This window comes from Ixodes scapularis, unplaced genomic scaffold, assembly GCF_016920785.2.
Source record: "Ixodes scapularis isolate PalLabHiFi unplaced genomic scaffold, ASM1692078v2 PGA_scaffold40__2_contigs__length_1045541, whole genome shotgun sequence".
Classification (NCBI taxonomy): Eukaryota; Metazoa; Arthropoda; class Arachnida; order Ixodida; family Ixodidae; genus Ixodes; species Ixodes scapularis.
In genome coordinates, this window is record NW_024609869.1 from 84,742 (window position 1) to 110,638 (window position 25,897).

General features: G+C 41.9%; 2 protein-coding genes across 2 annotated transcripts in view; both read left to right on the plus strand.

The window, feature by feature from the left end:
• The first annotated feature begins 3,873 nt into the window (after positions 1-3,873).
• LOC121837456 lies at positions 3,874-20,518 on the plus strand. Its single transcript, XM_042293062.1, has 21 exons — positions 3,874-4,013; positions 8,299-8,432; positions 8,997-9,188; positions 9,704-9,909; positions 10,848-10,987; positions 11,070-11,203; positions 11,283-11,441; positions 13,436-13,608; positions 14,404-14,537; positions 14,620-14,750; positions 14,865-15,071; positions 16,006-16,199; positions 16,758-16,879; positions 17,366-17,502; positions 17,588-17,749; positions 17,849-18,135; positions 18,536-18,660; positions 19,046-19,128; positions 19,223-19,431; positions 19,542-19,669; positions 20,415-20,518. Exons 1-21 carry the CDS (start codon positions 3,962-3,964, stop codon positions 20,516-20,518), a joined length of 3,213 nt encoding a protein of 1,070 aa, XP_042148996.1. The 5' UTR covers positions 3,874-3,961.
• A 1,325-nt stretch (positions 20,519-21,843) lies between these two features.
• Positions 21,844-25,897, plus strand: part of LOC115313432 (phospholipid-transporting ATPase ABCA1) — a 34,109-nt gene continuing 30,055 nt past the window's right edge. The window contains exons 1-8 of the mRNA XM_040217961.3: positions 21,844-21,935; positions 22,743-22,831; positions 22,946-23,043; positions 23,514-23,701; positions 23,992-24,107; positions 24,228-24,352; positions 24,433-24,603; positions 25,341-25,549. Coding sequence (XP_040073895.3) covers positions 21,904-21,935; positions 22,743-22,831; positions 22,946-23,043; positions 23,514-23,701; positions 23,992-24,107; positions 24,228-24,352; positions 24,433-24,603; positions 25,341-25,549 — 1,028 coding nt within the window. The 5' untranslated portion in view covers positions 21,844-21,903. The remainder of the gene's footprint in view (positions 21,936-22,742; positions 22,832-22,945; positions 23,044-23,513; positions 23,702-23,991; positions 24,108-24,227; positions 24,353-24,432; positions 24,604-25,340; positions 25,550-25,897) is intronic.

Genomic DNA, 25,897 nt, shown 5'->3' on the forward strand with positions numbered 1-25,897 from the left:
CTCTTTTCTTCATTTGTACCGCTATACACGACTGAGCTCTGTTACGTCACGCCGCGATGGTGGCGCGTCGGTCGCACTTCCGTTCTGGGGCTGTGAGCTGAAGTGACTATGCGGGACGTGCATTCCTGTGCTTTTTTGGAAGAAACAAAACAAAAACCTGACTTCTCGTTAAAACGCCGCAACTGGGGCTGTACAAGAAGAGTCGGGAAAGGTTTGAAGATCAGTTTTCATGTGTTTTCTGCTTGCTCGGTTCGTCTTAAAATGTGGATAGGTGCCGTGAAAAGGGAAAACCAGACGTTGTCAGACCACGAATGCTTGTGCGGAAAGCATTTGGGTTGGACTCACGGATACCTTCTGTCAAATGTATTTGTTTTGTTCCAACATGAACGTGGGAAAACCGCACTGTACGGGCCACCCGCGGACTACGTTCAGTGCGTCTTCAAGGTAAAACTGCCGCCTGATCACTCAAACTATCGCCTGCTCTTTCAAACTTGTCTGCTTGTTGTCGTCTGCTCGTTCAAACGACAGCGGACCGTAGACCAAACGATAACTCGGCAATTGCGATAAGAAGTGCAGGCCTCAAAAAACTTGTAAGTTTGAAGGTTGTTTGGGGTAAGTAGGCTCGATGTAAACAGTAGATACAGGGAGATATTGATCATTGTTATTAGTTGCCATCACCGATTTGTTATGCCTGATTCACCTGATCCCACCCTGTGTGCGAATTTTAGTATCGACGCCGAGCATCGCTGCTGCCGTCCACGCTTTTCCAGCCCGAGTGACGCCGCGACAGAGAATACGAAGCAGAATCTCACCATGATTTTAGCGTCCATTCTGCGGTGTTCATGCGAATGAATCGCCACACGTCACATTATTTACGTGAAGTTTTGCGAAAACTACCCTTGTTAATTTCAGTCAGGCCACTAAAGTGGCAAGACATTGCTAGAAATACGTAGAATCAACCATTTCGACGCGAAAAAAAGAGCACGGGGACTCACACCGACGCCGACAACAGGACATTCCAATGGTTTGTTGACGCGGGACGCGGCGCTTAATTCTAGCGCACACTCCACAAACCGTTGCGCCCCTAGCGGCGCGCCGGTGGCGTGCCGCTAGGGGCGCAACGGTTTGTTTATAAGCATGAGTTGGTGTATATTGTACAATCTAACAAAACGTTTGTGGGCTGAGAGAATCAATTTTACACGAACACCTTATCGCTATAAAATATTCCTCTATCCCTTCATAAACATAATTAACCCGAATCTTTCCCTCTCCCCACACCGCGGATTCATCATTTCCGCCGATCCACAAGCGGTCCCTGAAACATCAATGGTGGAAAACCACTGCTCTAGGACAAAGTAATCAACATCGATGACTCCGCTCCACCAGACATCGCGTGTTGAAAGAAAAAGAAAAAAAAAAAGACGTTTACAAAATTCTGTAATGCGAAACTAGAGCGCAGCTCTTGAGGAGGAGGATGGGATGTTACGGAGAGGAGGGTATGCCTCTCCTCCTCCTCCGTACCCCCTCCTCCTCCTTTTCCCTTCTCCCTCTCTCCCCCACTCGCTCCTTCCCGCCTCCTCTCCTCCTCCCGCTGAATTTGTTCATGGGCGTGACACGAAGTCATGTGACGTCATTTTCCCCGCTAAGTTTAGCGGGGAAACTTAATTGGTGTTGAGGTCACGTGACGTCAATTCTCCCTAAATTTAGCGGGGAAATCGACGTCACGTGACCTTAAAGGGGCACTGACACCCCAAAGGTCGTATTTTCTTTTATTGTCTAAAACGATGCAAGTTGCAGTCATAGACAGGCAAAAAAAAACGCATCGCCAAAAAAAAAATTTCCCGCGCGAGCGCGCGCCTTTTTATTTTTGCCGTTTGATTCTCCCGCCTTCGCCTCCTCGCTTCTTTTGATTCGTGACGTCAAGAATCATGAAATTTAGAAGCTTTGTAGGCGGCATCTCTATAACATTTAATAACGGCAATCCTAAAACATGCTTTTTAACGCAATTGCGAACGCACTACGGCCCTTCTTTTTGAAATACCAAAAATCGGAAGTTCGTTGTGGTGCCGTCTCCTGGATTTGTATCCTCCGACGGAAAACAGGCGACACCGCTCAAAACCGGTCCGCCGGGCGCTCGCTCCTTTCCTCCTCGCTTTGGGTCGCCATGGCAACAGCAGGGAGTCGTGAAAAAAAGTGGAGTCTCAGGACTCCGCAATATTTGACGTCAACGCGCCGGCGCGGATAGCGCGGGAACTTCGAATTCGGCATTTGGAAATTGTTTTTTTACTTCACAAATACTGAATTCCCAAATTTCAAATTTTGAGGGTAATGTCCCGGCATTGTTTTCAATCGTTTCGGATAATAAAAAAAATATGATTTTGATGTGTCAGTGCCCCTTTAACACCAATTCAGTTTCCCCGCTAAATTTAGCCAGGAAAATGACGTCACCTTACCTTGTGTCCGTCACCCATGAACAAATTCAGTTTCTCCGTTAGATATGGAGGGAAAATTGACGTCACGTGACCTCAACACCAATTCAATTTCCCGCTCAATTTAGCGGGCGGTTACGCCGACGGCGACGCCGCGAAACGCGGAAACGAGCGCTTAAGAGCTGCGCTGTAAAAGCCGGAGCGCACACTTTCTTACGGAACACGCAGAAGTCAGGCCCTGCGAACTACGGAATTAAGGGTCATAGCGAATGACAAAGCTCAGGATGGGGTCAGACCAGAAAATGCTACGTGCGCATTGCGCTGATAAACATGAGCATAACGCTTATTGCTATTTTATTTTATGAGCGCTTCGCATATTTCAAGTGCAATCCTGTTCTGAGCTCCATCCCACCTCATCTCCCGTCCATGGGGCTAAATTTGACATAGGCAAGTTGGTCCAGGAGGTGTTGATTGGTCGCAGCGGGCTGTCAGTACAACGCCTGATGTGGTGCTGACTTGTTATCTGACGTGGTTTACACAGAACTTGATTCGACAGTTATTCGGGTGTTTTGTTTTGAGCGGGCGAGCCCGGCTGTCTGTTATGATGCGCGTAAGAGTTTTCCAAAACTGGAAAATCGATACACGGATCCTGTGAAATATGAAGAAATTCGGTTTAAAGCGAATCAAAAACTAAACACTTTGAACCGCTAACAAAGATATAGTTTCGTTGGTTTCCCCTGTTTTACAGCCCTCAATCAGTGCAGGGGCGGATCCAAAACTCCGTTTATTATTATTTTTTTTTTTTTGGGGGGGGGGGGTGGAAGGTTTGTATGAATACTATTCTCCCACTCTTTCGTGTGCACCGGAGGTGCACCTATGTCAAATTGCCCTCCGAGAAGGGGGGAGAGGGCGACTCTGTTTGGGGGGGGGGGGGGGGGGGGGGGGGAAGGGCGCCCGTGCCCCCCCCCCCCCCCCCTTGGATCCGCCCCTGAATGAGTGTTTCACTCACTGCCGTATGACCGCTTTAGTGATTCAAATAATGTGACCATGAAATGGCTGTTATTTTTCGGTGTCCTGCTCCTTTCCGTTCACTCTGTTGCCTGTCCTCAAACTAGTCTTTAAAATAAAAGCAGTTTAAAATAAAAACAGTTAAAATAAAAGCAAACAGACTTTTTGGCGAAGATCGCATCAGCAAAATTTGGAGAACAAAATTAGATGATTTTTGTATGGTACACTAAGAAGGACACGGAAAGCCGGTGGGAAAAAAATGGCGTCACACACATGCGACTTTCCTTTTGTTTCTATCTTGTGCTCACTAATACAATAATACCTGGCCGTGTGGCCTTTTAAATACAGCATCCATTATTTACTATTGTTGCAAATTTGAAAATGAAAAGAACATCTAAAATCAGAACTTTTTTTTTATTTTCTCTTTCAGGATTAGTGTCACTACGAAACTCGCGCAGATAACGTCGGATTACTTGACAAGCCAGAAGCTCAAGTATTGGAACGACTTTTTGGCCGTGTTTTACATGGCGGATCAGATAGCCCACTTGGCGAATCAGCAACTCGATGGAATGTTCAGTAAGTCGATGTTTCTTGAATCTCCAAACTTTGTCTAGACATTGCTGTTTTGCTCACATATTTTGTAACGCTGTAAGTTTGTACTTAAAATATGCACTGAAATACGATATGCGATTTGCTTTGATTATAATTTCCCGCCTTGCGAGAACTTGTTTTTTATTGTAGAAAACCACCAGGATAACACTACATTATCTCTTTCCTAGTGGAAAATCTTATATGTATAAGAAACACCTCGGTCCAATTAATTAAATAAGATCCTATCAGAGCAGATAAGAATGAAGTAAGAACATATAAGAACAATACAAGCTTATATAAAAAGTTGGAAGAAACTTGTAAGTTTCTTATATACTCTTGTATGGTTCTGAGGTGTTCTTATATAATCTTATTTGATTATATGCGTATATGGGATCACGAAATTCCTCATACATATAATATTTTTTTACTTGCATTATAGTCACCGACAATTAAAGAAATGCAGGGCTTTGGGTTTTATATCCATGCTTCCTGCTTCATGAACCTTTTTTCGGCGTTCTAATCGGCTAATGCAGCAGCCTCATTGGATATGCTACGAAAATAGGGAGATCGGTGGCCGAGTGGGCTAGCGCACACCGCCTCGGAGCATGGGGAGCGAAAGCTCGCGCTGCAGAACCCAGGGGTCCTGGGTTCAATATTGTCACGGGTGGTGACCAGAATAACAATAAATAAACAGGAAGAAATAAACGTTTAATGTGGCGAACTTGTGCCAAAAATAAAAGTATACAAAATATAATAACAGAGCGTCGCGAGCGTCGAAGTCGGCGTTACAGCAGAGTCAAACGCTGGGGCGAAACTGACTCCGCTCGCCTTGCGGAATCCCTTATGTACCCTCGTGGGTTTCTGGATCGTTCGGCTTAGAAGGTTCGGTGTGTAGAACATTCTAACCTCGAATCAGCAAGACGGTTCTCGAATTCACTAGAACATCAAATTACGCTGTCAACAAAAATGTGTAGCCGCGGCCAGGAATCGAACCCTGGCCTTCTGCGTGGGTGGCAAGCGCGATAACCGTTAGGCCACGCGCGCGCTGCCTACTTGGCCAGCTGCGCGCGCGGCAATATCCCCACCGCTGCCCGTTTCGATCTGGATGAGCATCGTACCGGCGTGCGGTCGTGTATCACTATACTGCGTGATGCACGTTGAAGACCCCAGGTTAGCGGTTGTACCGCACTGTCCAAATTGCTCATCTATAGCTAGGAGACTCGTCGCAATCTTGAAATGGATGACCAACTACACGCTGTATAAATATTTACACACACCCAATTATTATTATTCAACAAAAATAGTTCCATAATCGGGACTCGCCACGCCTTGCGTTTCTTACGTTGTGACTATAATATGAATACACGAGGAAAAGGGTGTTGAGTTATACTGGCATTTGGTCAACTCGGAATTCGGTTCTCCTAGTGTCCGGTAATGCGGACATTGTTATTAATGTCGTATTTTAAAAACTATAATTCTCACTTTGAAAAAAAAGTATATATGTATATAAATTTTTTATTGTTTTATTTCTATTAATTTTTTATATATATAAAAAAATCCAAAACGTAATTGAATTACAATTACAATTACTTTGCTTCAAAAGTAGTTTAACTACATTTACAATTACTACTACGTGATAAAAAATTAATTAAAATTACAAATTACTTTTAAAAAGTAATGCAATTACTTTATAATTACTTATTTCCGAGAGCGACCCGAGTTGGGTAATATAAGTTTAAACGGGTTGTATATAATACAACACATTTGTTCATTCCTTACCCCAATTTTTGAGGAGGCTTAAGCATCGCTGCATACAGGTCGCGTATTGTTCTTGCCTTTTATGATTTTTGTTAAAGTAATGATGTAACTTGACAGTTTGGGGTGAAGAAGTCCTACATTCTTCTTTTGCGCCACCTAGCCTAACACTACGTCATCCCTTCGTTATTTTTTAAAATTTGTATAAATTTTATATTCACACAACTAAAGCTAAAGAGGAAATTGGGTTCACGGACTTTTGTTAGCCAGGCAACTAAAATCTGTACGCAATAATACGATTACATTCACATACAAGCATCACGTTATTGTAAATTATTTACATTAAGTTGAAATTGTAATGACTCAGAAATATATAAGAACCAAATCGGGGTTCTTGAATCATTGGTGACAATATTCACGGGTGCGAGGTCAGTCTCCAAAATGCTTATGCAAATAATATACAAAGTAAAAACCAACAAAAAATAAATTTGAAAATAATATAAATATACCAATATGCGGCAGTACTAAAAGAGGGACGTAAAAAACTGCAAAAAAAGAAAGAAAGAAAGAAAGAAAAATACACTTCATAGACCATTAAAATTCCCAACCTCGGCTGAAAGCTGAAGCTAAATTCTTGTCTTTCAATTTTTTGCCATATCTGCGCTATTGTTTTCTGCTCGCACGACAGACGACGCTACACGGCGCCTTTGAAGTAGGCTTCAAGAAGGATTATCTCAGCCTGCAGTGTAAGCAACAAAAACAACAACAACAACAACAACAACAACGCGACGCCATTCGTGTTGTGCGTGCGTGTGCATGCATGCCTATGTGTGCGAGTGTGTAACCGAGCACTCGGCCGCTTGTGTGGGCGCAGTTTTGCAAAAGTAATTGTAATTGTGCTTGAAATTTTGCAATTCTCGTGCTAGAAAGTAATGAAATTACAATTACAAATTACAAAAAAAAACAATTAAATTACAACAATTGAATTTATTTATTTATTAAAAAAATACTGCCAGTCCCCGAAGGGATTATTGCAAGCATTGGTACATAATAAAGAGATACATGTGAGGCATTTAACAACGAATGAACAACACTTCTCGTCATTCAAAACATCCTATAATTACGAAAAAAGTTCATCTTCGACTGCATTGATAAATGATTCAACAGTGCCGTGACTGAACACGTGTGGATCAAGGCTATTCCAGATTCTAATGGCAGAGGGAAAAAATGAGTGTTGAAAAGTGTTATTATAAAACGAATAGTCAGCAAGTGTATGGCTGTGCTTGTGTCTAGTCGGTTTTGTGTTAAACAATTGAACGAACTACCCAAGTATGATATATATATATATATATATATATATATATATATATATATATATATATATATATATATACTACACCACACGCACACGCCGTAAAATACCGGGCAAGCGGCCACTCAAAATTTCGAGATAATCATGAAAAAAAGGGAGATGGGCGCTTTGTGCGGTCATCAATTCTCCCTATCAAAGTACTGTGCATATTTTCTCAATTCTTACAAATTTGGGTATGGGCGCTTAATATGGTATCGGCGGTATTCTGCGGTATATATACATTGCTGGGCAATTGTGTTGCGTACGTGCGTGACACGTTCTAGCACCACGTGACATCAAGTCACGTGACGTCAATTTGCCAGCTAAATATAGCAGGGAAACTGAATCGGTGCGTATGTCGTGTGACGTTAATTTTCCCGCTAAATTTAGAGGAAAAAATAAAAGCCGTTTACAACTCCCTGTAACGCCGAATTAGAACGCACCACTTGAGGAGGAGGGAAGGGTACTGAAAGGAGGGTACACTTCTCCTCCCTCCTCCTCACCTCTTCATCCTGCCTGCTACTCCTCCTTCAGAGCGGCGTCGGCGTCGCCGTCGCCGTCGGCGTAACCGTGACGTCACGCGACCCTCGTGACCTCACGGGGGTCACGTGACCTCGCGGTTGCGCCGACGGCGACGCTGCTCAAGGCGGAAAAGGGCGCCTAAGAGTTGCACTCTAAAACTAAATTGCCGGTCACGTGATCTGATGCCACATGACCTTTACACCAATTCAACTTCTCCGTTAAATTTAGCGGGGAATCTGAATTGGTGTGGAGGTCTGTGACGTTCCATAATGCGACACTACGAGCGTTGCATTATGGGACGTCACAGGCCACGGCGTCATGAAATGCGGCTCCACGAAATGTGGCTTAACGAAATGCGGCTTCAAGAAATCCGGAGCAAGTAACCAAAGAATGTTTCACGTTAAAAGAAGGAAGATCAGTTTATGCACACTATCATTTTGACGGATGAGTAGAAGATGCATAAGAATAAGGGCTAGGCATACCGAAAACCAGACGAACTGATCAGCAAGTAGCGAAACTATAACTCCTGGTGTCTCAAAATCTTGTAAAATATAACGTCTGAAAAAAAAAAAAAAAACCTATTCTACATGTCGGGAAGCATACTTTTATCTACGGTCAAAAATTGAACTTTACTTTTTACAGAGGAAGGGAGCATTCTCGTGCGACACGTTGCTCTGGATGTCCCGAGTCTCGAGGCCATTGTCTCCGACCTTCTGGGATTCATACCCGACATTATACGGATGGGTTTGAACGTTCTGCAGACCGATCTGGGTCCCGTAAGTTTTTGGTCGGACATCATTCAGACTTAATAGAAACACTCTTAAAAAAAAAGAGAGTTCATTTTTTCGTAGAACACACGAACAACCAATCACCGCGAACAATAAAAAGATCCCAGAGAATGACGAACAGAAGCGACGAGCGCCATGACGATGCACTTTTGGCGCTGCTTGATTGGCTCCATCGGATCGTAGTGGTGGCTGCAGTCGGACTTAAAGTGAAACTGAGTATAGTCTTATTCTGAGCTCAGTGATTCAGTGGGATCTTATGTGTAGTTCACTGTGATTGGGCGTCACCGTGCTCTGTAGAAACGTCAGAGAGTTTTAGGGAACCGTTTTTGCGCGCATCCAATATGGTACGATGGGCCCTCCAGTACGAACTGCGCATGTGCGACTCTCTGTTGTAGCGCATGCGCAGTTCATACCGGAGGGCCCATCGTATACCGTATCGGATGCGCAAAAACAGTTCCCTAAAACTCTTTAATAACTCAAATAATTTTTTTTTTAGAGTGTATCGCACGCTTATGGGCGCCGTTCCGAACTTTTATGCATTTTTATTCGCAGCTAGTGGAAAAGCTCGAGCAGAACAGGGTGAGGAGGTTTTACGTGCCCTGCCAAGTGGGGACCTTCGCGGACTTGTTGTCGGTGGAAAACACGGACGTCCTGCGGAAACTGGAGCGGCGGATATGCCAGCAAATTCCCCTCCTCATGACGCAGTTCTTCCAGGAACCACATGTGGCGGCAATTTCGAAAATGGTAAAGGGTCGTCCGTGTTGTAGTTTAGTCGTTTGCTGTAATGTTGGAACACTTATTGGCAAATTACATTTTTCGAACGCGTGACTGGTTTGAAGTTTTATTGCAGAATGTTTGAGTAGTTGGAATGATAAGGAGCTTTGTTGGAGGATTTCTACGCTACAAAATAAATTGATAGAAAGTGAAAGAGAGAGAGAGTTAGAAAAGAAAAAAAAACTATAATAAAATGAGTTTTTTTTTGTTTTGTTTTGACAGCTTACATTCTAAGAAACCCGATGTGCCTACTTTCCCGCAAGAAAGTTGGGAGAACCAATCGCTGCAAACTTCTAAAAAAAAGCTCTGTGCTGAACAAAACTACAATATGTCGACATAAAAAAAACAAAAAAACAAAAAAAAAAAAAACAGTTTGCGTTGTGGCACTGAGCATGAGCTAACGTATTGCTCGGTGTCGCAACGCTCTCGTATTTTTTTTTTAGGTTTAAAAGAAAGCGTTGCCTTGCGTGAATTCTTTTTTCCAGGTACAAGACGTGAATCACGGAATAGAAGTATCTCTCAACTGGGTTGATGCTGGCTCGCACATGTTTGCTCTGCTCAAAAACGTCGATCGCATCAAAGGGTTCAGAGGCTCTGTATTTCCCGATGTCCCGGCGTTGCACGATGGAAAATTGAAAGATGCCCTGGAGGACGCGAGAGCTACCATTGGAATTGACGACACTCCCCAAAGGTGGGAAAGAAGAACAGAGTTGTGCATTAAGTAATAGCTTTATCGTGCATTTATATGTTTTAACAAGCCTGGTGCTGGTATAGTATTGTACAACTAATGTTAAATGTGAGTGACAACACACGAACGTGTCAATTTTTACTGGGATAAGTTCGTCGTAAAATACGCCGTATTTTCAAAACTCTCAGTTGAAAGCTACAAAGTTCAATTCTAAAGGTGCGTAGTAACGATGATTTTGTTTACATGTTTTTAGGCTAGTAATTTGATCTCATACTCCGAGATTTAAAAAAAAAAATGTTCCGCTTAGTGCTTCCTTATAAAATACACGAGCTTATATAAACATACCTCCTCTCTTCGGTGGTGACGGAGCCAAGAGGCGGAGAAGCGAGGAGCAGAACACAGGGATGGGGAAGGCTCATCAGTCAGAAGCGCGGTTTGCCCGCCCCGCACGAACTCCGCTCTCATCTTGCAAACCTTCCAGTCAAAAAGTCCTTGTGTGGCGGTGACTTATAGGCACGCTGGTGCTGGCCGACCGCGGCGTTACTTTTTTTTATCTCCTAGCCCAATCCTCCGCGTGGAAACCAGTAGCAGAAAATGTGACCATAACATTGCTTGTTATAGTCACCTTTTCTGCTACTTGATTCGTCCTTCACCATGCTTATCAGCCAATGCTGCCATGTGAATGACTAAAGAGCGATAATGAAATGTCCAGCACTCGCCACGCCCCCTGGATTATTTGAACGTTTTTAGTGACTGCAATATCGTACGCATGTTTGCCCATGAATGTTGGCTAGGCATGCAGATTATTTGCCCTTTATTTTTTGTAATTTGCAGAACGCGTTACACAATGGGTCGCGCATTATCTTCACTATCTTTCCGCTTTAATTGCGCACATTTGACACAAAATCCTTGCTACAAAGCAGCCGTGTTTTCTCCATTAGCAAGACGACCGCTGCGCTGCAGTTGGTGAGTGTGGCCGTTGAAGAACTGGATACAAGCCTCAATTACACTCTCGCCCCATACCTAATAAGCATGGCGTCGTTCCTGTCGGCCTCAGACAATACATCTTCCCCTCTCCAAGGTAATGCAACCCTTTGTACTTCTTACACAAGCATTCGAGTATCAATACTTGCGAAAAACATTTTTTTTCTTAAATTTTCTAGACAGACGGGAGACCAGCGTGACGGAAATATTCAGCTCTGATACAGAAGTAAAACAGTTGGTCCAATGGGCAAATAACTATTTTGTGAAGCTCTTGGAGGTCTTCTTTAATACTCTTGCAACGGAGCCGAGAAAGGTGAGACTGTAGAGATAGCGAGGACAATGTTTGAGGTGTGTTTTACAGTTTTACGTCATGACCTGTGTCCTGATTTCAGATATCCCGAATATTGAAGCAGAAGGACGGAATCGAAGTTCTTTGCAGCAACGACGTGGAAAGCTATTTGTCTGTGCCCCCACATGAGAAGGAATTGACTAGTTCGGCCATCTTTGAGCTTTGCGCGATCAATTTCACCGTTGTTTACAACACTTTGAAGGTAATGGCTACATAATATTTTATATTTTTTAACGCGACAGCCTTAAGAAGATCGTTCCGCCGAAAAGCCGGCGTCGCCGGCGTTGTGACGGGAAATGTTTGCTTGGTCGATAGGATTACGACGTCAGAGTTACAGGACCTCGCGCGGGAATTTCAAACAACTCACAAAGCTCACGAGAAACATGACGCCGCGCGTGGAATAAAAGTGATTAGAAACATGACATGTAATGCGAATTAAAGGTCGCCACATGCGACATGTGTCAAAAGAGTTAGTTAACTTGATGAAGTAATTAATTTGGCTTAAAGAAATATTTTAGGAATTTTAGGCTGGATTTTATCCCACGACCCTTCGGTTACGAGCCAGACAGGCTACTGAGTAGGCCATGCCCGCCGCACTTCCTGCTCACTGGCAGGAAGAGCTTGAGAGGTGAATGAGAAGGCGATGCTAACGGAGTTCGATAACGCTACCCTGTTCCACTCTTAAAGGCAAAGCTTAAGCGTTTTCTAAGTTTTATCTTGATAATGATGTCTCCAATGACATAGTTTGGAACATCCAGTTGGAACTCAAACTCATTTGTAGAAGGGCACACCATTTTTGAAAAATTGTTGAATCGGCTATTCCAATGTAGTGTTAGAAGGTTGACTAGAGACATACCGAAGGACGTTAAACTGACGCGGAAAACTATTATACAATATTAAAACCTCAAACTGATGCGTCATTGTATACATGCGATAGTCTTTGTAATTTATTTGTTTGATAAAATGACTCGAATGGTAACACATCGTGCAGAATTTCTTTCTCTTTGACATTTATTATGGCATTTAAAATGCGCTCACCAGGTGAATGGATCTTTCTGCGATTCTTTTATAACACTGGACTAACTTCTTTAGCCCTCCAGCCTTTTTTAAATATTTTTAGAGCGCAGCTCTCAGGGGCCCGTTTCCGGCTTGAGCGGCGTTGGCGTCGGCGCCGCCGTCGGCGTAACCGCGAGGTCACGTGACCCCCCCGAGGTCACGTGAGCCCCGGGTCACGTTACCCCCCCCCCCCCCTCAAGGTCACGTGACCCCACTCAGGTGACGTGACCTCCCTCAGGCCACGTGACCCCCGAGGTTCCGTGACCCCCCTGAGGCCACGTGACTCCCCCCTTGGTCACGTGACCTCCCCTGAGGTCACGCGACCTCCGAGGTCACGTGACCCCCTCCCCCCGAGGTCACGTGATGCCCCTGACATCAGACGACCCCCCCACTTCGAGGTCACGTGACCGCAAGGAGTCGCCTGTCCCTCAGTACGCTTCCATCCTCCTCCTCAAGAGCTGCGCTCTAATCCGGCGTTACAGGGAATTGTAAACGGCTTTTATTTTTTGTTTTCTTCACATCAAACTTTTCACGGGTACTCGCGCAAAGTGTGTTACCCGACAAAGATAGGGCAATCCTAATTGAAACAAGACATACAAGGCTTTTATGATTCGTTCCTTCAATCGGAAGACCGCTACATACGTCCCCCACCCCCTTAATGAAACAGACAAACAAGCAAACAAACAGACAAACGAACAAACAAACAAACAGAACAAAACAAAGACAACAACAACAACGACAACAACAACAAGCGCTTGCTTTCTCTTTTTTCACTTTACTCCTCAGGATATAAACCCTCGTTTTTGTTTTTGTTTGACTTTTTTTAATTTATAATAGACACTCCTGTAAACTGCTTAATGTTACATTGTGATGTTTTTAGTATAATTAAGACCTTACTCAGTAGGCGGCCATTTTCCCAGTAACTGCCTCACCGGTCCACGTATCTCCAAAACAGATTATTTCACTTTTTTGGTTGACGTGAAGTGTGATTTCTAGTTCACTTTTTAGTGAAATCTAACCAACATACGGCGTCCAGCCTACGCTACAAAAAAATAAGGAATCTCAAAATTTTAACCGAATGATATGTATAATAATATCTTACTACACTTGTACATAAGTCACTTATGTAATTAATTACAGAGGAGCAACAACTACACGGAGGTTCCCATTCATAGACAAACAGGTTGGTTCTTCAGGACGTTACAGCACATCTTGGACGCTGTTCACAAGCAAAAGTTGGCACCTATGGCTTCGCAGATGTTGAATGGCACGCAGTGGCATCATTTCATTGGAGACAATTTCTGGAGCTCTAGGTAAAACATAAAATTCATTAGTGGCAATACTGCGAACGCTACAATAATCGTTCACACTGGTTATAATTTTAGTTCCACATTTTGTGCTTTATGGTATTATATCATTAAAATCGTGTTTTCACAACTTTGTACTTCCTTAGTATTATTCACCTGGGCACTTTTTAATTTTTTTACATAAAGGCTTATTTAGAAGGCCGATTGAAGCAAGCTAATAAGGCGTAAAGGTTTCCTGACTGCTAGCTTTTGGAAGAGTCTAAAATAACAAAAAAAGAAACGAAGGTACCAATTTTTACTTTTAACTTATCTAATATGGAATATAGTTAAATGTTCTGGAGTTATCAAGCAAAAATCAATACAATTGCGCTCTAAAGAAAATTTATAGTTTTCAGGAAATGCTATCCTCCTAACGATATACCCAGAATCTAAGCTCGTTTACAGCGGCAACATCACTCAGACCAACGTGAAAACCTTTGAGTGAGATTTCATTTTAACACGTGGAAGACAAAAGAAAGCATAAAACGCATATAGAGCTTAATTTAAGGTTGAGTAATTATTATATCTGGCCCTGGAGTCGGTTCTATTCGTTTAATTAAAAGGTAATGTGTTGTCACATTTGTCATTTTGTTTCTCCATCTTATTTCTAGTACATTTGTAGTAATGCTACCAAACACCGTCTTGCTTCATATATGTCACAAAGTAATTACAGTAGTGTGTAAATTATTCAGTGAAACTGATGTTCTGAATGTTGATATTCAGAAGTTGTGTACTTGGATGCTAACCTGCGAAATATTTCAGATCTGCAACCAACCGATTAAAAGTGCTCTCAGTACTGAAAGGAGTGACAATTGTTTTCGAAGACAATCCATCAGCATTGGCGTCTATATACACCACTGCTTCAAAAATCACCTGCAAGCTAAGAGCTCCATTTAGTAAGTCGAATTTCCTCAATGGTTTTCTGCAGTTTTCTGAAACAAGGTGCAGCATCACGACATTGCCGTCTTTGGTTTTCAGGACTTCTAAGATGGAATCGTTTGTTTGAGCACAACATGGACCGGATCAATATCTATTCAATTTTGAAACTGGTAAATGGAAGCATTGACATTGTGAACACCGTATTCGACACCGTGATGGAACCATCACTGGTAAGAATTAGTTTCACATTATTCACTCCTTAAAACTTGAGATTACAGCAAAAAAGACAATCGTGGTTGTCTTGGTAAAAAAAAAAAAAGAACACCTTTTAAATTTCGTTGCAGATCAAATGCATAGTACAAGATTTTGGAATGTCTTCAAATGGACTGGGAGACTTCTGCTCTCTGCAACCTAAGGAGTGGTCCAAGTACTTTGCTCTGGACAGACAAAATTCAGCCCCCCCAAAAGACAACATTCGACACCTTACCTGCAAATTCAGTCCTGCCAAGTTGGTGGAGGAACTAAAACCGAACTGCCAGAAAGAACTACAGGTGTGTGTCCGTGACGTTTTTTCTCCGCTCTTGGGTTACCATGCCGATATTAAACCAGCTCGCCTGCTCACTTGCTTTAGTTTCAAGGGGATATCATTATTTGATCATTTTAAGACTTATAAAAGTTTTTTTTATTTTTCTGGAGATATTCATATGTCCCTGTTGAAGATGGGATATAGTCGACACAGTTCGTGCTTAATTGTCCATCCTGAAGGGTGATCAAATCTGCCGGGATTTTGTTTTCATATCTTTTGCAATATTATCGGAATAAAACTAAAGCATGTGCAATAAAGGCGGATGATGAACGTTCCTGTTCTTGGTGATATGACATGATTTGTTGTTTCTATATTGTTTGGAATAAATATGTGCTGCTTATATAAGGGAAAGCTGAAGAGGTCCTTAAAGAGAAATGAATTAGAGGTGAATTTTAGCATAATTTTGTAATGCGATTTTGATTATGACAAGCATTTGACCCCAATGTATCAACGGACGCGAAAAAACCGAAAAACACACCAACCGCTGGGTGTGTCGTCATACCCGGAGACTTCAACTGCCTTGCACGGGCCGTTTGTGAGGGAACGCGTGCAGCGTTTTTGTCTGCTGGGGTAAGGCTTGTGAAAGGCAAGGAAATATTTAGATCTCTGTTTTATACGTTACTATTGCCTCCTCCGAACCGAACGCGCCGGGAAGCAGGGTCTTCAGCGGTATTTGGAGAACGCTGTTGTGTTTACCTAACGCATCATTCTGAAATATAATTTTGATATTCGTAATGCTGGAGGCCAAACAAAGACGATATAGGTGTTCTTTTGTTTTCAAATACAAAGTCACTTCAGTTTCCTTTTAACTTTATGTCGCATATGACCAATAGCTGATAAATCGTTGAGCGAGTAAGTATAAATATCCTCATAAGTTTGCGTTTTCCTTCTTTCGACAGGTTGACGTGAGAGATATGAAAGCTGAAAATACCTTTTATGAAGAGTCTCTGGCTATATATGATGAACTTTCCATGTCCTTCGCATCTGGCACTACGGGAGGCGCTTCTGTCTGGGATGGCGAAGAGTGGCGCAAGACCTTTCAGGGATTTCAACATCGATTGCGGAATGGACTCATCAAGATGGACTTGCAAAAGTGTGTATAGTAGCTATTTCGGTTGTATGCAGTGCTCCATGCGGGACAGTAATTGATTTGATGCATTCTATATGAATCAAATGGCACCCGACGACTGGCATGGCTGGTTCACGGATTTGCGCTTGAATTCAACCGAGTCTGTTGTGTGCGCTTGCGACCACTTATGGCGGAATAACATACTGGTGCCATTTCTAGGTTGCTTGGAACACTTTATATCTGCGACCATTTCCTACTTTTTTCACGCAGTATTCTTTCCCTATGAACTGGATGTAGTACTCAAAATGTTATAAGCGACGATTTGTTATAAATAGTGTGTTGATTCGATCTCGTAAATACTGCAAAGCCTTCAGTCTAGCTGCACAGAGATCGGAAGGGTTCCAGGGGCACGTGATAGATGGCGCAACTGTGTGCCAGTGTGCTCTCTCATCGTAAGCGGTCAAATGTGCTTATAACGCCCTCAGTCGTGCTCAAACGCGAAGGTGGAGAACAGCCTTTATATGCAAGGAATAAAACAGACTGATGATGTGCTAGAGCAATGATAGCATTTTCTTTTTTTAGATTGGAAAGCTGGCTGATCTTGTTTAAAAGGCAATTCCTTGGGGAGAAATCTACTGAAAGCACCACACGTTTCACTGGTCTCCTTAAGTACTGGACAGAGGAGTTGACCAGGCGCTATAAAGGCAGGTACACAGATTCACCAAATAATACGATGTTTCTTTTATTCATAGTGAATATATTACGACTATGAGATTGGCCTTTTTGGTGCCATTTTTAACGTTAAGGTAGTTCCACTCTCAGATGTGGGCGATACGTTTCGAATAACGTTTTTGTGAAACCAAACCAAACCAAAGAAAATATTAAGCATTTAAAGCTGGAACTATGATTCTGAAGGTTTCCAGCTGAACGTAGAAGTAAAAACAGAGGAGTGGAGAAAAAGAGACATACACTGCTGGACTATCAACCATTTACTGAAATTCTTCCTTTGCCTTTTCATCTACCTTCATGAATTAAACAATTTATTTATTTACTGGAATTTTTTTCTTTTTTTCTTTTTCATCTACCCTCATGAATTAAACGAATTAAACGAACTGGAACCATGAATGGTCGGATGATAGAAAAACTTTTCTCATTTCTAAATCGTATTTATTGACTGTATTTGATAACAGGTACATCCCCAATACCCCTGGAACAGGCATTTCGAGACAAGCCAAATGTAATGTCCTTTTTGATGACATGGCTGCCAATATTACCGACGGCCACCGAGTCTCTGATGTCTTCATTGCTTGTACACCGGGAATCAAAGGTAATAAGCAAATAGGTGTAGTAAAAAAAACCAACTAACATTGGCATTTAGTATCTCAGGCTTATGAATTTATTTTCTGAAATAGGCGCCTCTCACGGACTTGCTTCGAATTCAAGAGCGTGTGTGCAAAACATGGGACCCCGCCAACCTGACATCTGAAAACCTACGGCAATCCTTATTCACCGCCGCAGTTTGTGACAGTGACTTTACAACGATCAGTCGGGAGCTCACGACAGAAGGCGTGAACGTAAGATGCCCTGATCTACACGAAATACGCTAACCGATTACGTTCTACTGTTTTTCCCCACTTGCTTTTCAAACTCAAAGCAGCTCTCTAAAATTTCAGATGCAGGCTGACAACGTCGACGCCTTGGAAAGCAGAAACACAGTGATGAATCTGTTGAATTTGCTGCGCAGAATGACAGCTCAGTTGGGGACTCTCGGTGACACTGAGAGCGCGTTGAAGACAAATCGGGGGTTGGGGCTAGACCCATGGGAGACACTGAATGTCTACAACGCGTTGCTGGAAGCCGACGAGGATTGGAACTCGCCGACCACTGAGATCGCAATACGGACGCTTCTCCGGTGGAAACAGTCGCTGCATGTCCCGGACAGTAAGACAGCTTGGGAAACGTGAGTGAATTTTCCTACGGCAGCATCACATACTCCCTACCCAAGTAGCACACTTCCTGGGCTCAGGCTTGGGCAAGATTGGCGCTAGCTAGAGCCGACTTGGCTCAAGCCTGGCCTAAGCTTGCGCCAAAATGGCGCAAGCTTGGGCCGGGGAAATGTGCTGCTAGGGTAGTCACCGCGACAACTTAAGAAACACAGAACGGGGTGAGTTTCGAGCGTTTTATAATCGCTCCACAGCCAATGAAATGTGGAAGTTTCCGATAAGGACATGTCATAACGCAAGAACCGTGAGCATGGCAGGCCACACCGCCTTTTCTTAAGTTGTCCGTGACTGCAGTATAGAATACTCGATACAATGGTCAGTAGATACCTAGACATAATTATGCATTTTCGCTCACAGAATCAACATATTCATGAAGTCTGTGATGGAGAAGATGCAAAAGAAGGAGAGCACAGAGGAGCTATTGGAACACATGAGGAAGTTTCATTACTATACTTCGTTCATATCTAAGGGACCAATGGAAGGTAAGAAAGTTATATCTTATTTAGTTTGCAAATATTTTTGGTGCTATATAGACTGGGCTTAACAGGAAAAAAATTTCAGCCTTTCCACTTTGGTGAAGAAGGAAGAGCAGCGGAGCTGGTACTATGTGCCGCCATCTATGAGCGATGGCGGCAACCAGACAGTCGGCAAGCCCGTTATCTGGTTGTCGCCGTCACTCATAGATGGTGATAGCTGTCTAGAGGGCTGTGTCGAGATTTGTTTGTCCATGGACACGAAACTGGGGAAACTGGCCCTTAATAGCTCTGCTGCAAAAAAAAAAAAAAAAGAAAAAAAGAAAAAAAGAAAACAACAAAAAATACAACAACAAACAACAAAAAACAAATGTGTGGCACCCCTATTTTACAGATACGGCGTTGCTCACAAATGCTTTTTCGCTGGAAAACTGGGACAACTTCGAACAGTACGTCAACACGCTAAACTCCTCGAGGGTAAATGGATTTGTGAATTACACCAAACGTGTATGTTTACCTGGTATTATTGAAACAGACTCAATTCTGCGGTCGATGTTCGTTTTTTTATTAGGAAAGCTTCCGTCTTGAGTTTGGTTGGAGCAACACATCATTGGATTGGACTATCAGAGCAGATATCAGGAGGATAGCATCGCTCCCCGAAGATGTGGTGACGGGGTACAGTGTCAATCAAAGCACCCCTTTGAAACTTCTTAATGACAGAAGGCTGGTCGGCACCGTGGAACGACTTCTGGCCAACTACGCGAACCGGCCAGTACACAGGTACGCAGAAACAAACTGCGCAAAAACATTGTCTGTATCGCACGCACACTCGTCTGTGTTTATTGATTTGATCGTGTTTTGAAGAAAATGTTTCTGCATTTCCATTTAAGTGTCGTACGTCTCCTTCTGAGCACATCGTGGATGTTGCATCAAAGCGCAAGCAACCTACGTGCCTGGAATACAATAGTACCGCCATTTCTTGATATGGCTGAACGTTTCAACGCCTACGTAGAACGAGGTGGGTAGTAAATTGTAATACATATTTGCGTACAGTTAATAGTAAACGAGCTGCACATTGCACGAAAACTGTACGTTTTAAAGAATGCTTTCAATTGCTGTAGTATTTCTTTATGTCCCGTCCTGTCCACCAAGTCGAATGCCACACGCAGGCGCGGGAGAGTGATGTGTACATGCCGTTCTCCAGTCCTTTATGCGCACATGCGCGATTTGACAGATGAGGCACTCGCCGGATGTGTCGCAGTCTTCACAATGCCTCATAAGAGGCATTAGCAGCGGACTGAAGATGCGATAGCTGAACAGAAGCGGCGACGTACTGAGTATGACCGTGCTCGACGTGCCAAATGAACGCTGGAAGAGAGCGACGTTGACTAGATATAGAGTGGACATTATACGTTTTTTTTTTTTTTTCGCGCAATCTAGCGCTTCGCTAAAATCGACGTCTGCGCGCTGCCATCTTCGTCTGCTGGGCTGTGGAACGCATTCTGAGCATGTGCTGTGGCTCTGCTGTGCACCAAATGAGATGCTGCGCATGCGTCCACAGTTCAGTGACTCCGCATTTTTCGCCTGTGTGATAAGCGCTGGAAAGGTATATAGGAATTATTTGCATTTTAATTAGCGAAATATAGACTTCATAGAACACAAAGAGTGATATCATCCTTCGACGCACTTCGAAGGACCGCAAAAAGACAGCCCCGTTTTTTTGTCTTTTTTTGTTTTGTGACTAGTGATTTTTCTAATTCCAGTACCCACAAAGAATGCCTTCGTGACGGATGCCACCGAGCGTCTGTGTTCGACATGTGAAGACCCTGACGTTCTGAAAGAAGTGATTACTTTTCTTATTTGTTAACTCGCCTCGAGTAGAATTTTATTTTAGTGCATTACGAGACTAGAGGCCCACGCTAGTACTTGAATTTTAAATACACACAGGATATTCTTCGTCCATTACTGTCTGGCACACTAGTACCATATTTTTGGACCACAGTCTGCGGACTGTACATGTCTAAAAGTTCAAATTTTACCCGACGCAGACTATTTACGGGTGCGGACAATACAAGGATTTTTTTTTCTAGTTCGTTCTCTGCGACAAGACGTGAAGGATTTTATGAATGACAGAGCATATTAATATTGATTTAAGTATGATAAAAGCTTCCTTGTGAGCTAACACAGCAGGTATTTGTCAAGGTGTGCTGTGTATCATAATTTTTGTGCTCGGACTAGGCAGTGAGTGCGGACTGGGTGCGAAGTATTTAAGCAAAAACCTTTATTTTGACCCTAAATTTGCCGCTGTTGACTATGCACTGGTAGGGGACTATAGTCCAGAAAATGCGGTAGTAATTTTTTATTGCAAGAATAGTACTCCACTTATGAGCTCGTAGGGACACGAGAAGACTAAGTTATACGGCGCTTCCTTTACAACTTGACGAAGAGCCATCTTTGATTCGCAACCGAAGTTTTGATGTTGAGTCAACTTTTTCGACACGAAAAGGAACGCTTGCTCAACATTTAACCAAAAAGTGTCCTCGTAAATAGCATTGCCAATCGTCATGGGAAACGCACCGTATTTTTCTGCACTCAATCTATGGTCGGCAGGAACGAATTTGGAATTAAAAATACAAGTTTTGCTTAGATTGTCCGCACCAGGTACATAGTCCGGATTAGGTGCCTAATCCGAACGTAAAAATTATCATACACAGCACACATGGCAAAATGCCTGCTGTATTAGCCCACAAAAAAGCTTGTATTATGTATAAATCACCATGAACATATTCCGTTACTAATAAAATTCGACACGTCTTATTACAGTCGACGATTTTGGAAGAAATAAGTACTTTTATAGTCAGCACTGAGTAACACTTACACCTTTAAGCATATATAGTCCGCGAGCTATAGTCCAGGAAATAGGTCGTTTGAAAACTAGATTTTGTAATACACAAATTTTACATTGTTTAAAGTTAAGATGGGCTGTGGCAATGCTTGCATAGCACTGATTCGGAGAGCTTCCTTTTCTTGCACAAAGTTGAGTGTATAAATATCTAAAATAGGTCGATGGTTAACCGATCGTTTGTTTTATTATATATTTTGATACATCTTTACTGGGCCAGGGGATACAGTGAAATCTTACCCGGAACTTAGTGTCGCTTTCAATAAATATTTAAAATATTTCAGGAAGAAAGATTTTTAAAAGAAATCGTATCCAAAAGTTCATTGCCAGGACGCCGTGACACACAAATTATGAAGCTGGTGTGGACCGTCTTCAATACGACGTAAGTGCAAAAACTGGCTGCGACCTTTATCTCCAAAGTCTTATAATGCATGGGATGCGGTATTTAAGAAGATATTGTTTCAGCTTTTTAAGAAAATAAACAATCGCCTCCGGATATCAGAAAATTCAACAATTTTTTAAATAAATTTTTCCACTAAATTTAGTGAGGAAATGAATTGGTTTTATATGACGCGTGGCGGTCAATTTCCCCGCTAGATTTAGCGGGAAAACTAAATTGCTTTGTGGGTCACGTGACGTGAATCTCCTTCTTAAATATTGCGGGGAAACTGTATTGTTATGTAGGTCAAGTAACGTATTTTTCCCTGCTAAATTTAGCAGCATAACCTAATTGTGGTATAGGTTAAGTGACATCCATTTCCCTGCTACATCTAGAAGGGAAACTGAATTAGTCTTTGGATCACGTGGCGTTATTTTCCCCGTTATATCTAGCGAGGGAACTGAATTGGTATTTACGTCACGCAACGTCAATTTCACGTCAATTTCACCGCTAAATTTAGCGGTAAAATCAAATTGGTGCATAGATCACGTGACGTCAAGTTACATAACGTTAATTTTCTCGCAAGATATAGCTAGGAAAATGAGTTGGTGTATAGATTACAAATACAGGTCACGCGATGTCAATTTCTCCGCTAAATTTTACGGAAAGAAAAAATTGGTGTAAGTCACGTGATTTTAATCTTTCCGCTAAGTTTAGAGGGTTCTGTTACAAAGCATTTCGCGCTTTATTATTGGTCGAAATCTTTTTCGTGCCTGATCGACATATTAATGTGGTCTTTTTATATTGAAGGTATACTCCATCGTGTGACGACAATCATAGAGGCACTACTTTAAATCAAGTGCTGAATCTCGTTGCTGAGATTTTGCGAAACTTTCCAGGTAATCTCTGTTCTTTGTTGTTACGAAATAAATAATGCCTTATTAGCGGCTGGATACAACAGGCGCACAAGAGACGTTGAAGATTATGCTCATTCAGCAAATTTTCTAAACCAGAGCCAGAGGAGCTGGTGTGCGCCCTTCCTAACAAGACAGTTGCGGATGCATATGTGTGGATTTCCGACAAGCTGAGACTTCAGGATGTCGCAAGGAGAGTAAGTAAATAAGGCATGCAGAACTGTCACTAAACTTCACTTCAGAAAAATGTTGTGTTCACCTTCACGTAGAAGACAGAGACTACAAATGACAACAATAAATAGAAGAATCCCAGAGAATGACGAGGGTCAAAACACGAATCGATTTGAATAAATCGGATCTGATCAAAATGTGATTAGAGTGTGAAATAAAACGTCAATCTCATTGTTTCTTCGCACACCGCATTTTTTGTTTGTGTTCTCAACTTTGTGGTATGCTGGGATATCCGTCCATTGTTCGCTGTGATGCGCTATCTTAATGTTCTGAAGGAAAAATAACTCACGGACGTTTTTAGAGTGCGTTCATAGGCACAAGTTATTCATTACAGCCCAAAAATAAACGTTATAAATATATTATAGAAAACGAAAGGTAAATATATTGAAGCTACTTTTGACGTACGCTGAGGGCCTGTGCCAATTTTGTTTTTCAGATTGTGTCGATTGCGAATAATTCTGCAGTACCAACATCGAGTTGCACAAGTGTACCAACTATCCTTATGAAATCAGCGAGCATTTTCTGGAAATACGTTCAAGTCTTTATCTCTGGCGATAAACGCGGAATCGTTGCACCGTGTCTCGAAGGATTTCGACGTGGACCTCTGAAAGATAGTGCTGACAGGTATGTTTTAAAAATAAAACATGTTTTATCAAGGTACACTCACGGACACTAAGTTGAAACACTCTATCTGGACTCTCGCTACGTCGGCAGTTCCCTCCTGAGAGTTAAAAGATTGAGACCTGAGGTTTACGTTGCAAGAGATATTTTCACCAATGCTTGTCTAACGCTGATAGGTATGTCAAAGAAGCGTGGAGATCTGTTTCTGCTCATAGTGTCCGCGATAGTACGGTAGTCCGTGTACCGATCTCACACTTAAATTACTTATGTCTAATGGATCATTTGTCTATTAGGCACTTTGCCGTGGCATCACACATTTTTGACTTTGCAAGAGGACTTTTTAAACGTGATTCTTCAAACAACACAGTTCTGAACTTTTTGGTGAACAAGTTAATGTCCCAACTTCCTGGTAAGTATGCAATTTTATTTTATTTTGTTTCTATCTGTAAATAGAAATTTTCTCACTTTGAAATCGCTGATAAATTACGAGAAGGAATTGCACATTGATTTCTTCACACTTTTGTTTTAGTTTATGCACCAATGTATCAAGTTTTTAATGCCGAGTTGTTAAAAAAAGCCCTGGACGAAGATCGAACTCTTTTTGATACCTCAAGGCTTGACCAAGTGATGAGCGCAAAAATAAATCTGAACTGGGTGAGTGTAACTATTCCCACATTCAGCACAGACCCGCTCACAATTTGTCCAAGGCAGTTAACGCTTATATTCCTTTTCAGCTTGTTCGCCACAACTTCTCACAGAACGCATTACTAGACGCCTTGTGCAGCCAGCCCGAGAGGTATTTGTTGTTAAGTGAAGTGCACAATGGAAGAAAAAATATATGCAACCAGAAGCTAGCAAACACTGCAATAAAGTTTCTTCGGCAGCCTTCCAAAATATATGCAAGAGTGAGTAATTTATTGGGGGTCATAAGATTTTTTGTAATTTAGGATTTGGTTTCTAATCTCTTAATTATAAACAAAATACTTTACGAATAGGATTACCCGTCTTTATTAAAATAAATTTTGTGGGTGATTCGGAATAATTTCTTATAGACGTGAAGAAAATTCTTGAGAATAAAAATTAATTTGGAAATTGCAGCTGCCTCGCAGGTTTTCTTATTTTAAAGGAAGCAATGACTTCCAGAACCTTATTTGTCACAAGGTACTTCACTTGAAAGTACAAGGTGGTGTACAGATTATTTTTAAAGTTTTGACCTTAATCACGTATGTATGTGTTAAATTTCACATGCGTTTGTATCGAGATATGTATTTTAACACACACATAAAGAAATATGTTCAAAAGTGGCTGTATACTCCCTAATAATTCTGCATTATTAATTTTTGATAAAGTGAAATAACCATTGCTTTATTACCCTAAGAAAAAACCTGCAAGGCGGTTGCAATTTTCAAATGTCGCATCTCATTAATAATTGTATAATTATAATTTTTTGTATAAAAATTAAACATATTGTCGTATAAGAAAGGTTTTATATTCGTTATTTTTGTTTTCTTTAAAATATAAATAAAACAATCTCTGACTGCTTAGAATGATCGCTGTGAGATTGGAAGGTCAAACTCGTATGAATGAACGAGTTCTTCACTTGCATTTCTTGATACATTTGGAAATTTGTGCTCTGATGCAGGTGCTGCAAGAGCAGAAAGACAGCTTTTTCTCGGGCCAATGGTTGCGCGACACCCTGAGCGATGCAAGTGCTTTATGGAGCTGGATATCTGAACTGCTGTCATCCACTACGACTGCGTCGTTCAATGGTTCCGATGGGAGCTTGGCCAACAAGTTGTCATCAATTGTTGCAATGTTCAATGAAGATGTCCTTGGAAAGATAACGAAAAAGTAGGACTTGATTTTTTTTTCGGAAGTGCCTGCGTGCGGCTTTCGGTTACCCTTGTAGATCTATTTTTTATTCATATACTTTATGAATTTTAGTTGATTTATTTATAAGGAATTTTAGTTATAGTAATCAGTCATATTCAAGCTCGCTCCAAGTTTTGGATGAAGTTGATGTGTAAAACTTTTAGTCACACTAACAATGAACCCTTTTTTGCGTTATATTTTTGCATTATAATATCTCACAATTTTGTTGATGTAATTGATGCGTTTAGTAGCTTATGGACACAGTTCAAGCTAGATTATAATATTGAGCCCCCTTTAGTGTTTGTCTTTTCCTAATGTAATACTCTC

Coding starts and splice junctions, on each gene's coding strand:
- LOC121837456 (XM_042293062.1), top strand. CDS start 3,962: ATGGCGGATCAGATAGCCCACTTGGCGAATCAGCAACTCGATGGAATG. Junction 4,014..8,298: donor GCAACTCGATGGAATGTTCA/GTAAGTCGATGT, acceptor TACTTTTTACAG/AGGAAGGGAGCATTCTCGTG. Junction 15,072..16,005: donor ACTGCCAGAAAGAACTACAG/GTGTGTGTCCGT, acceptor TTCTTTCGACAG/GTTGACGTGAGAGATATGAA.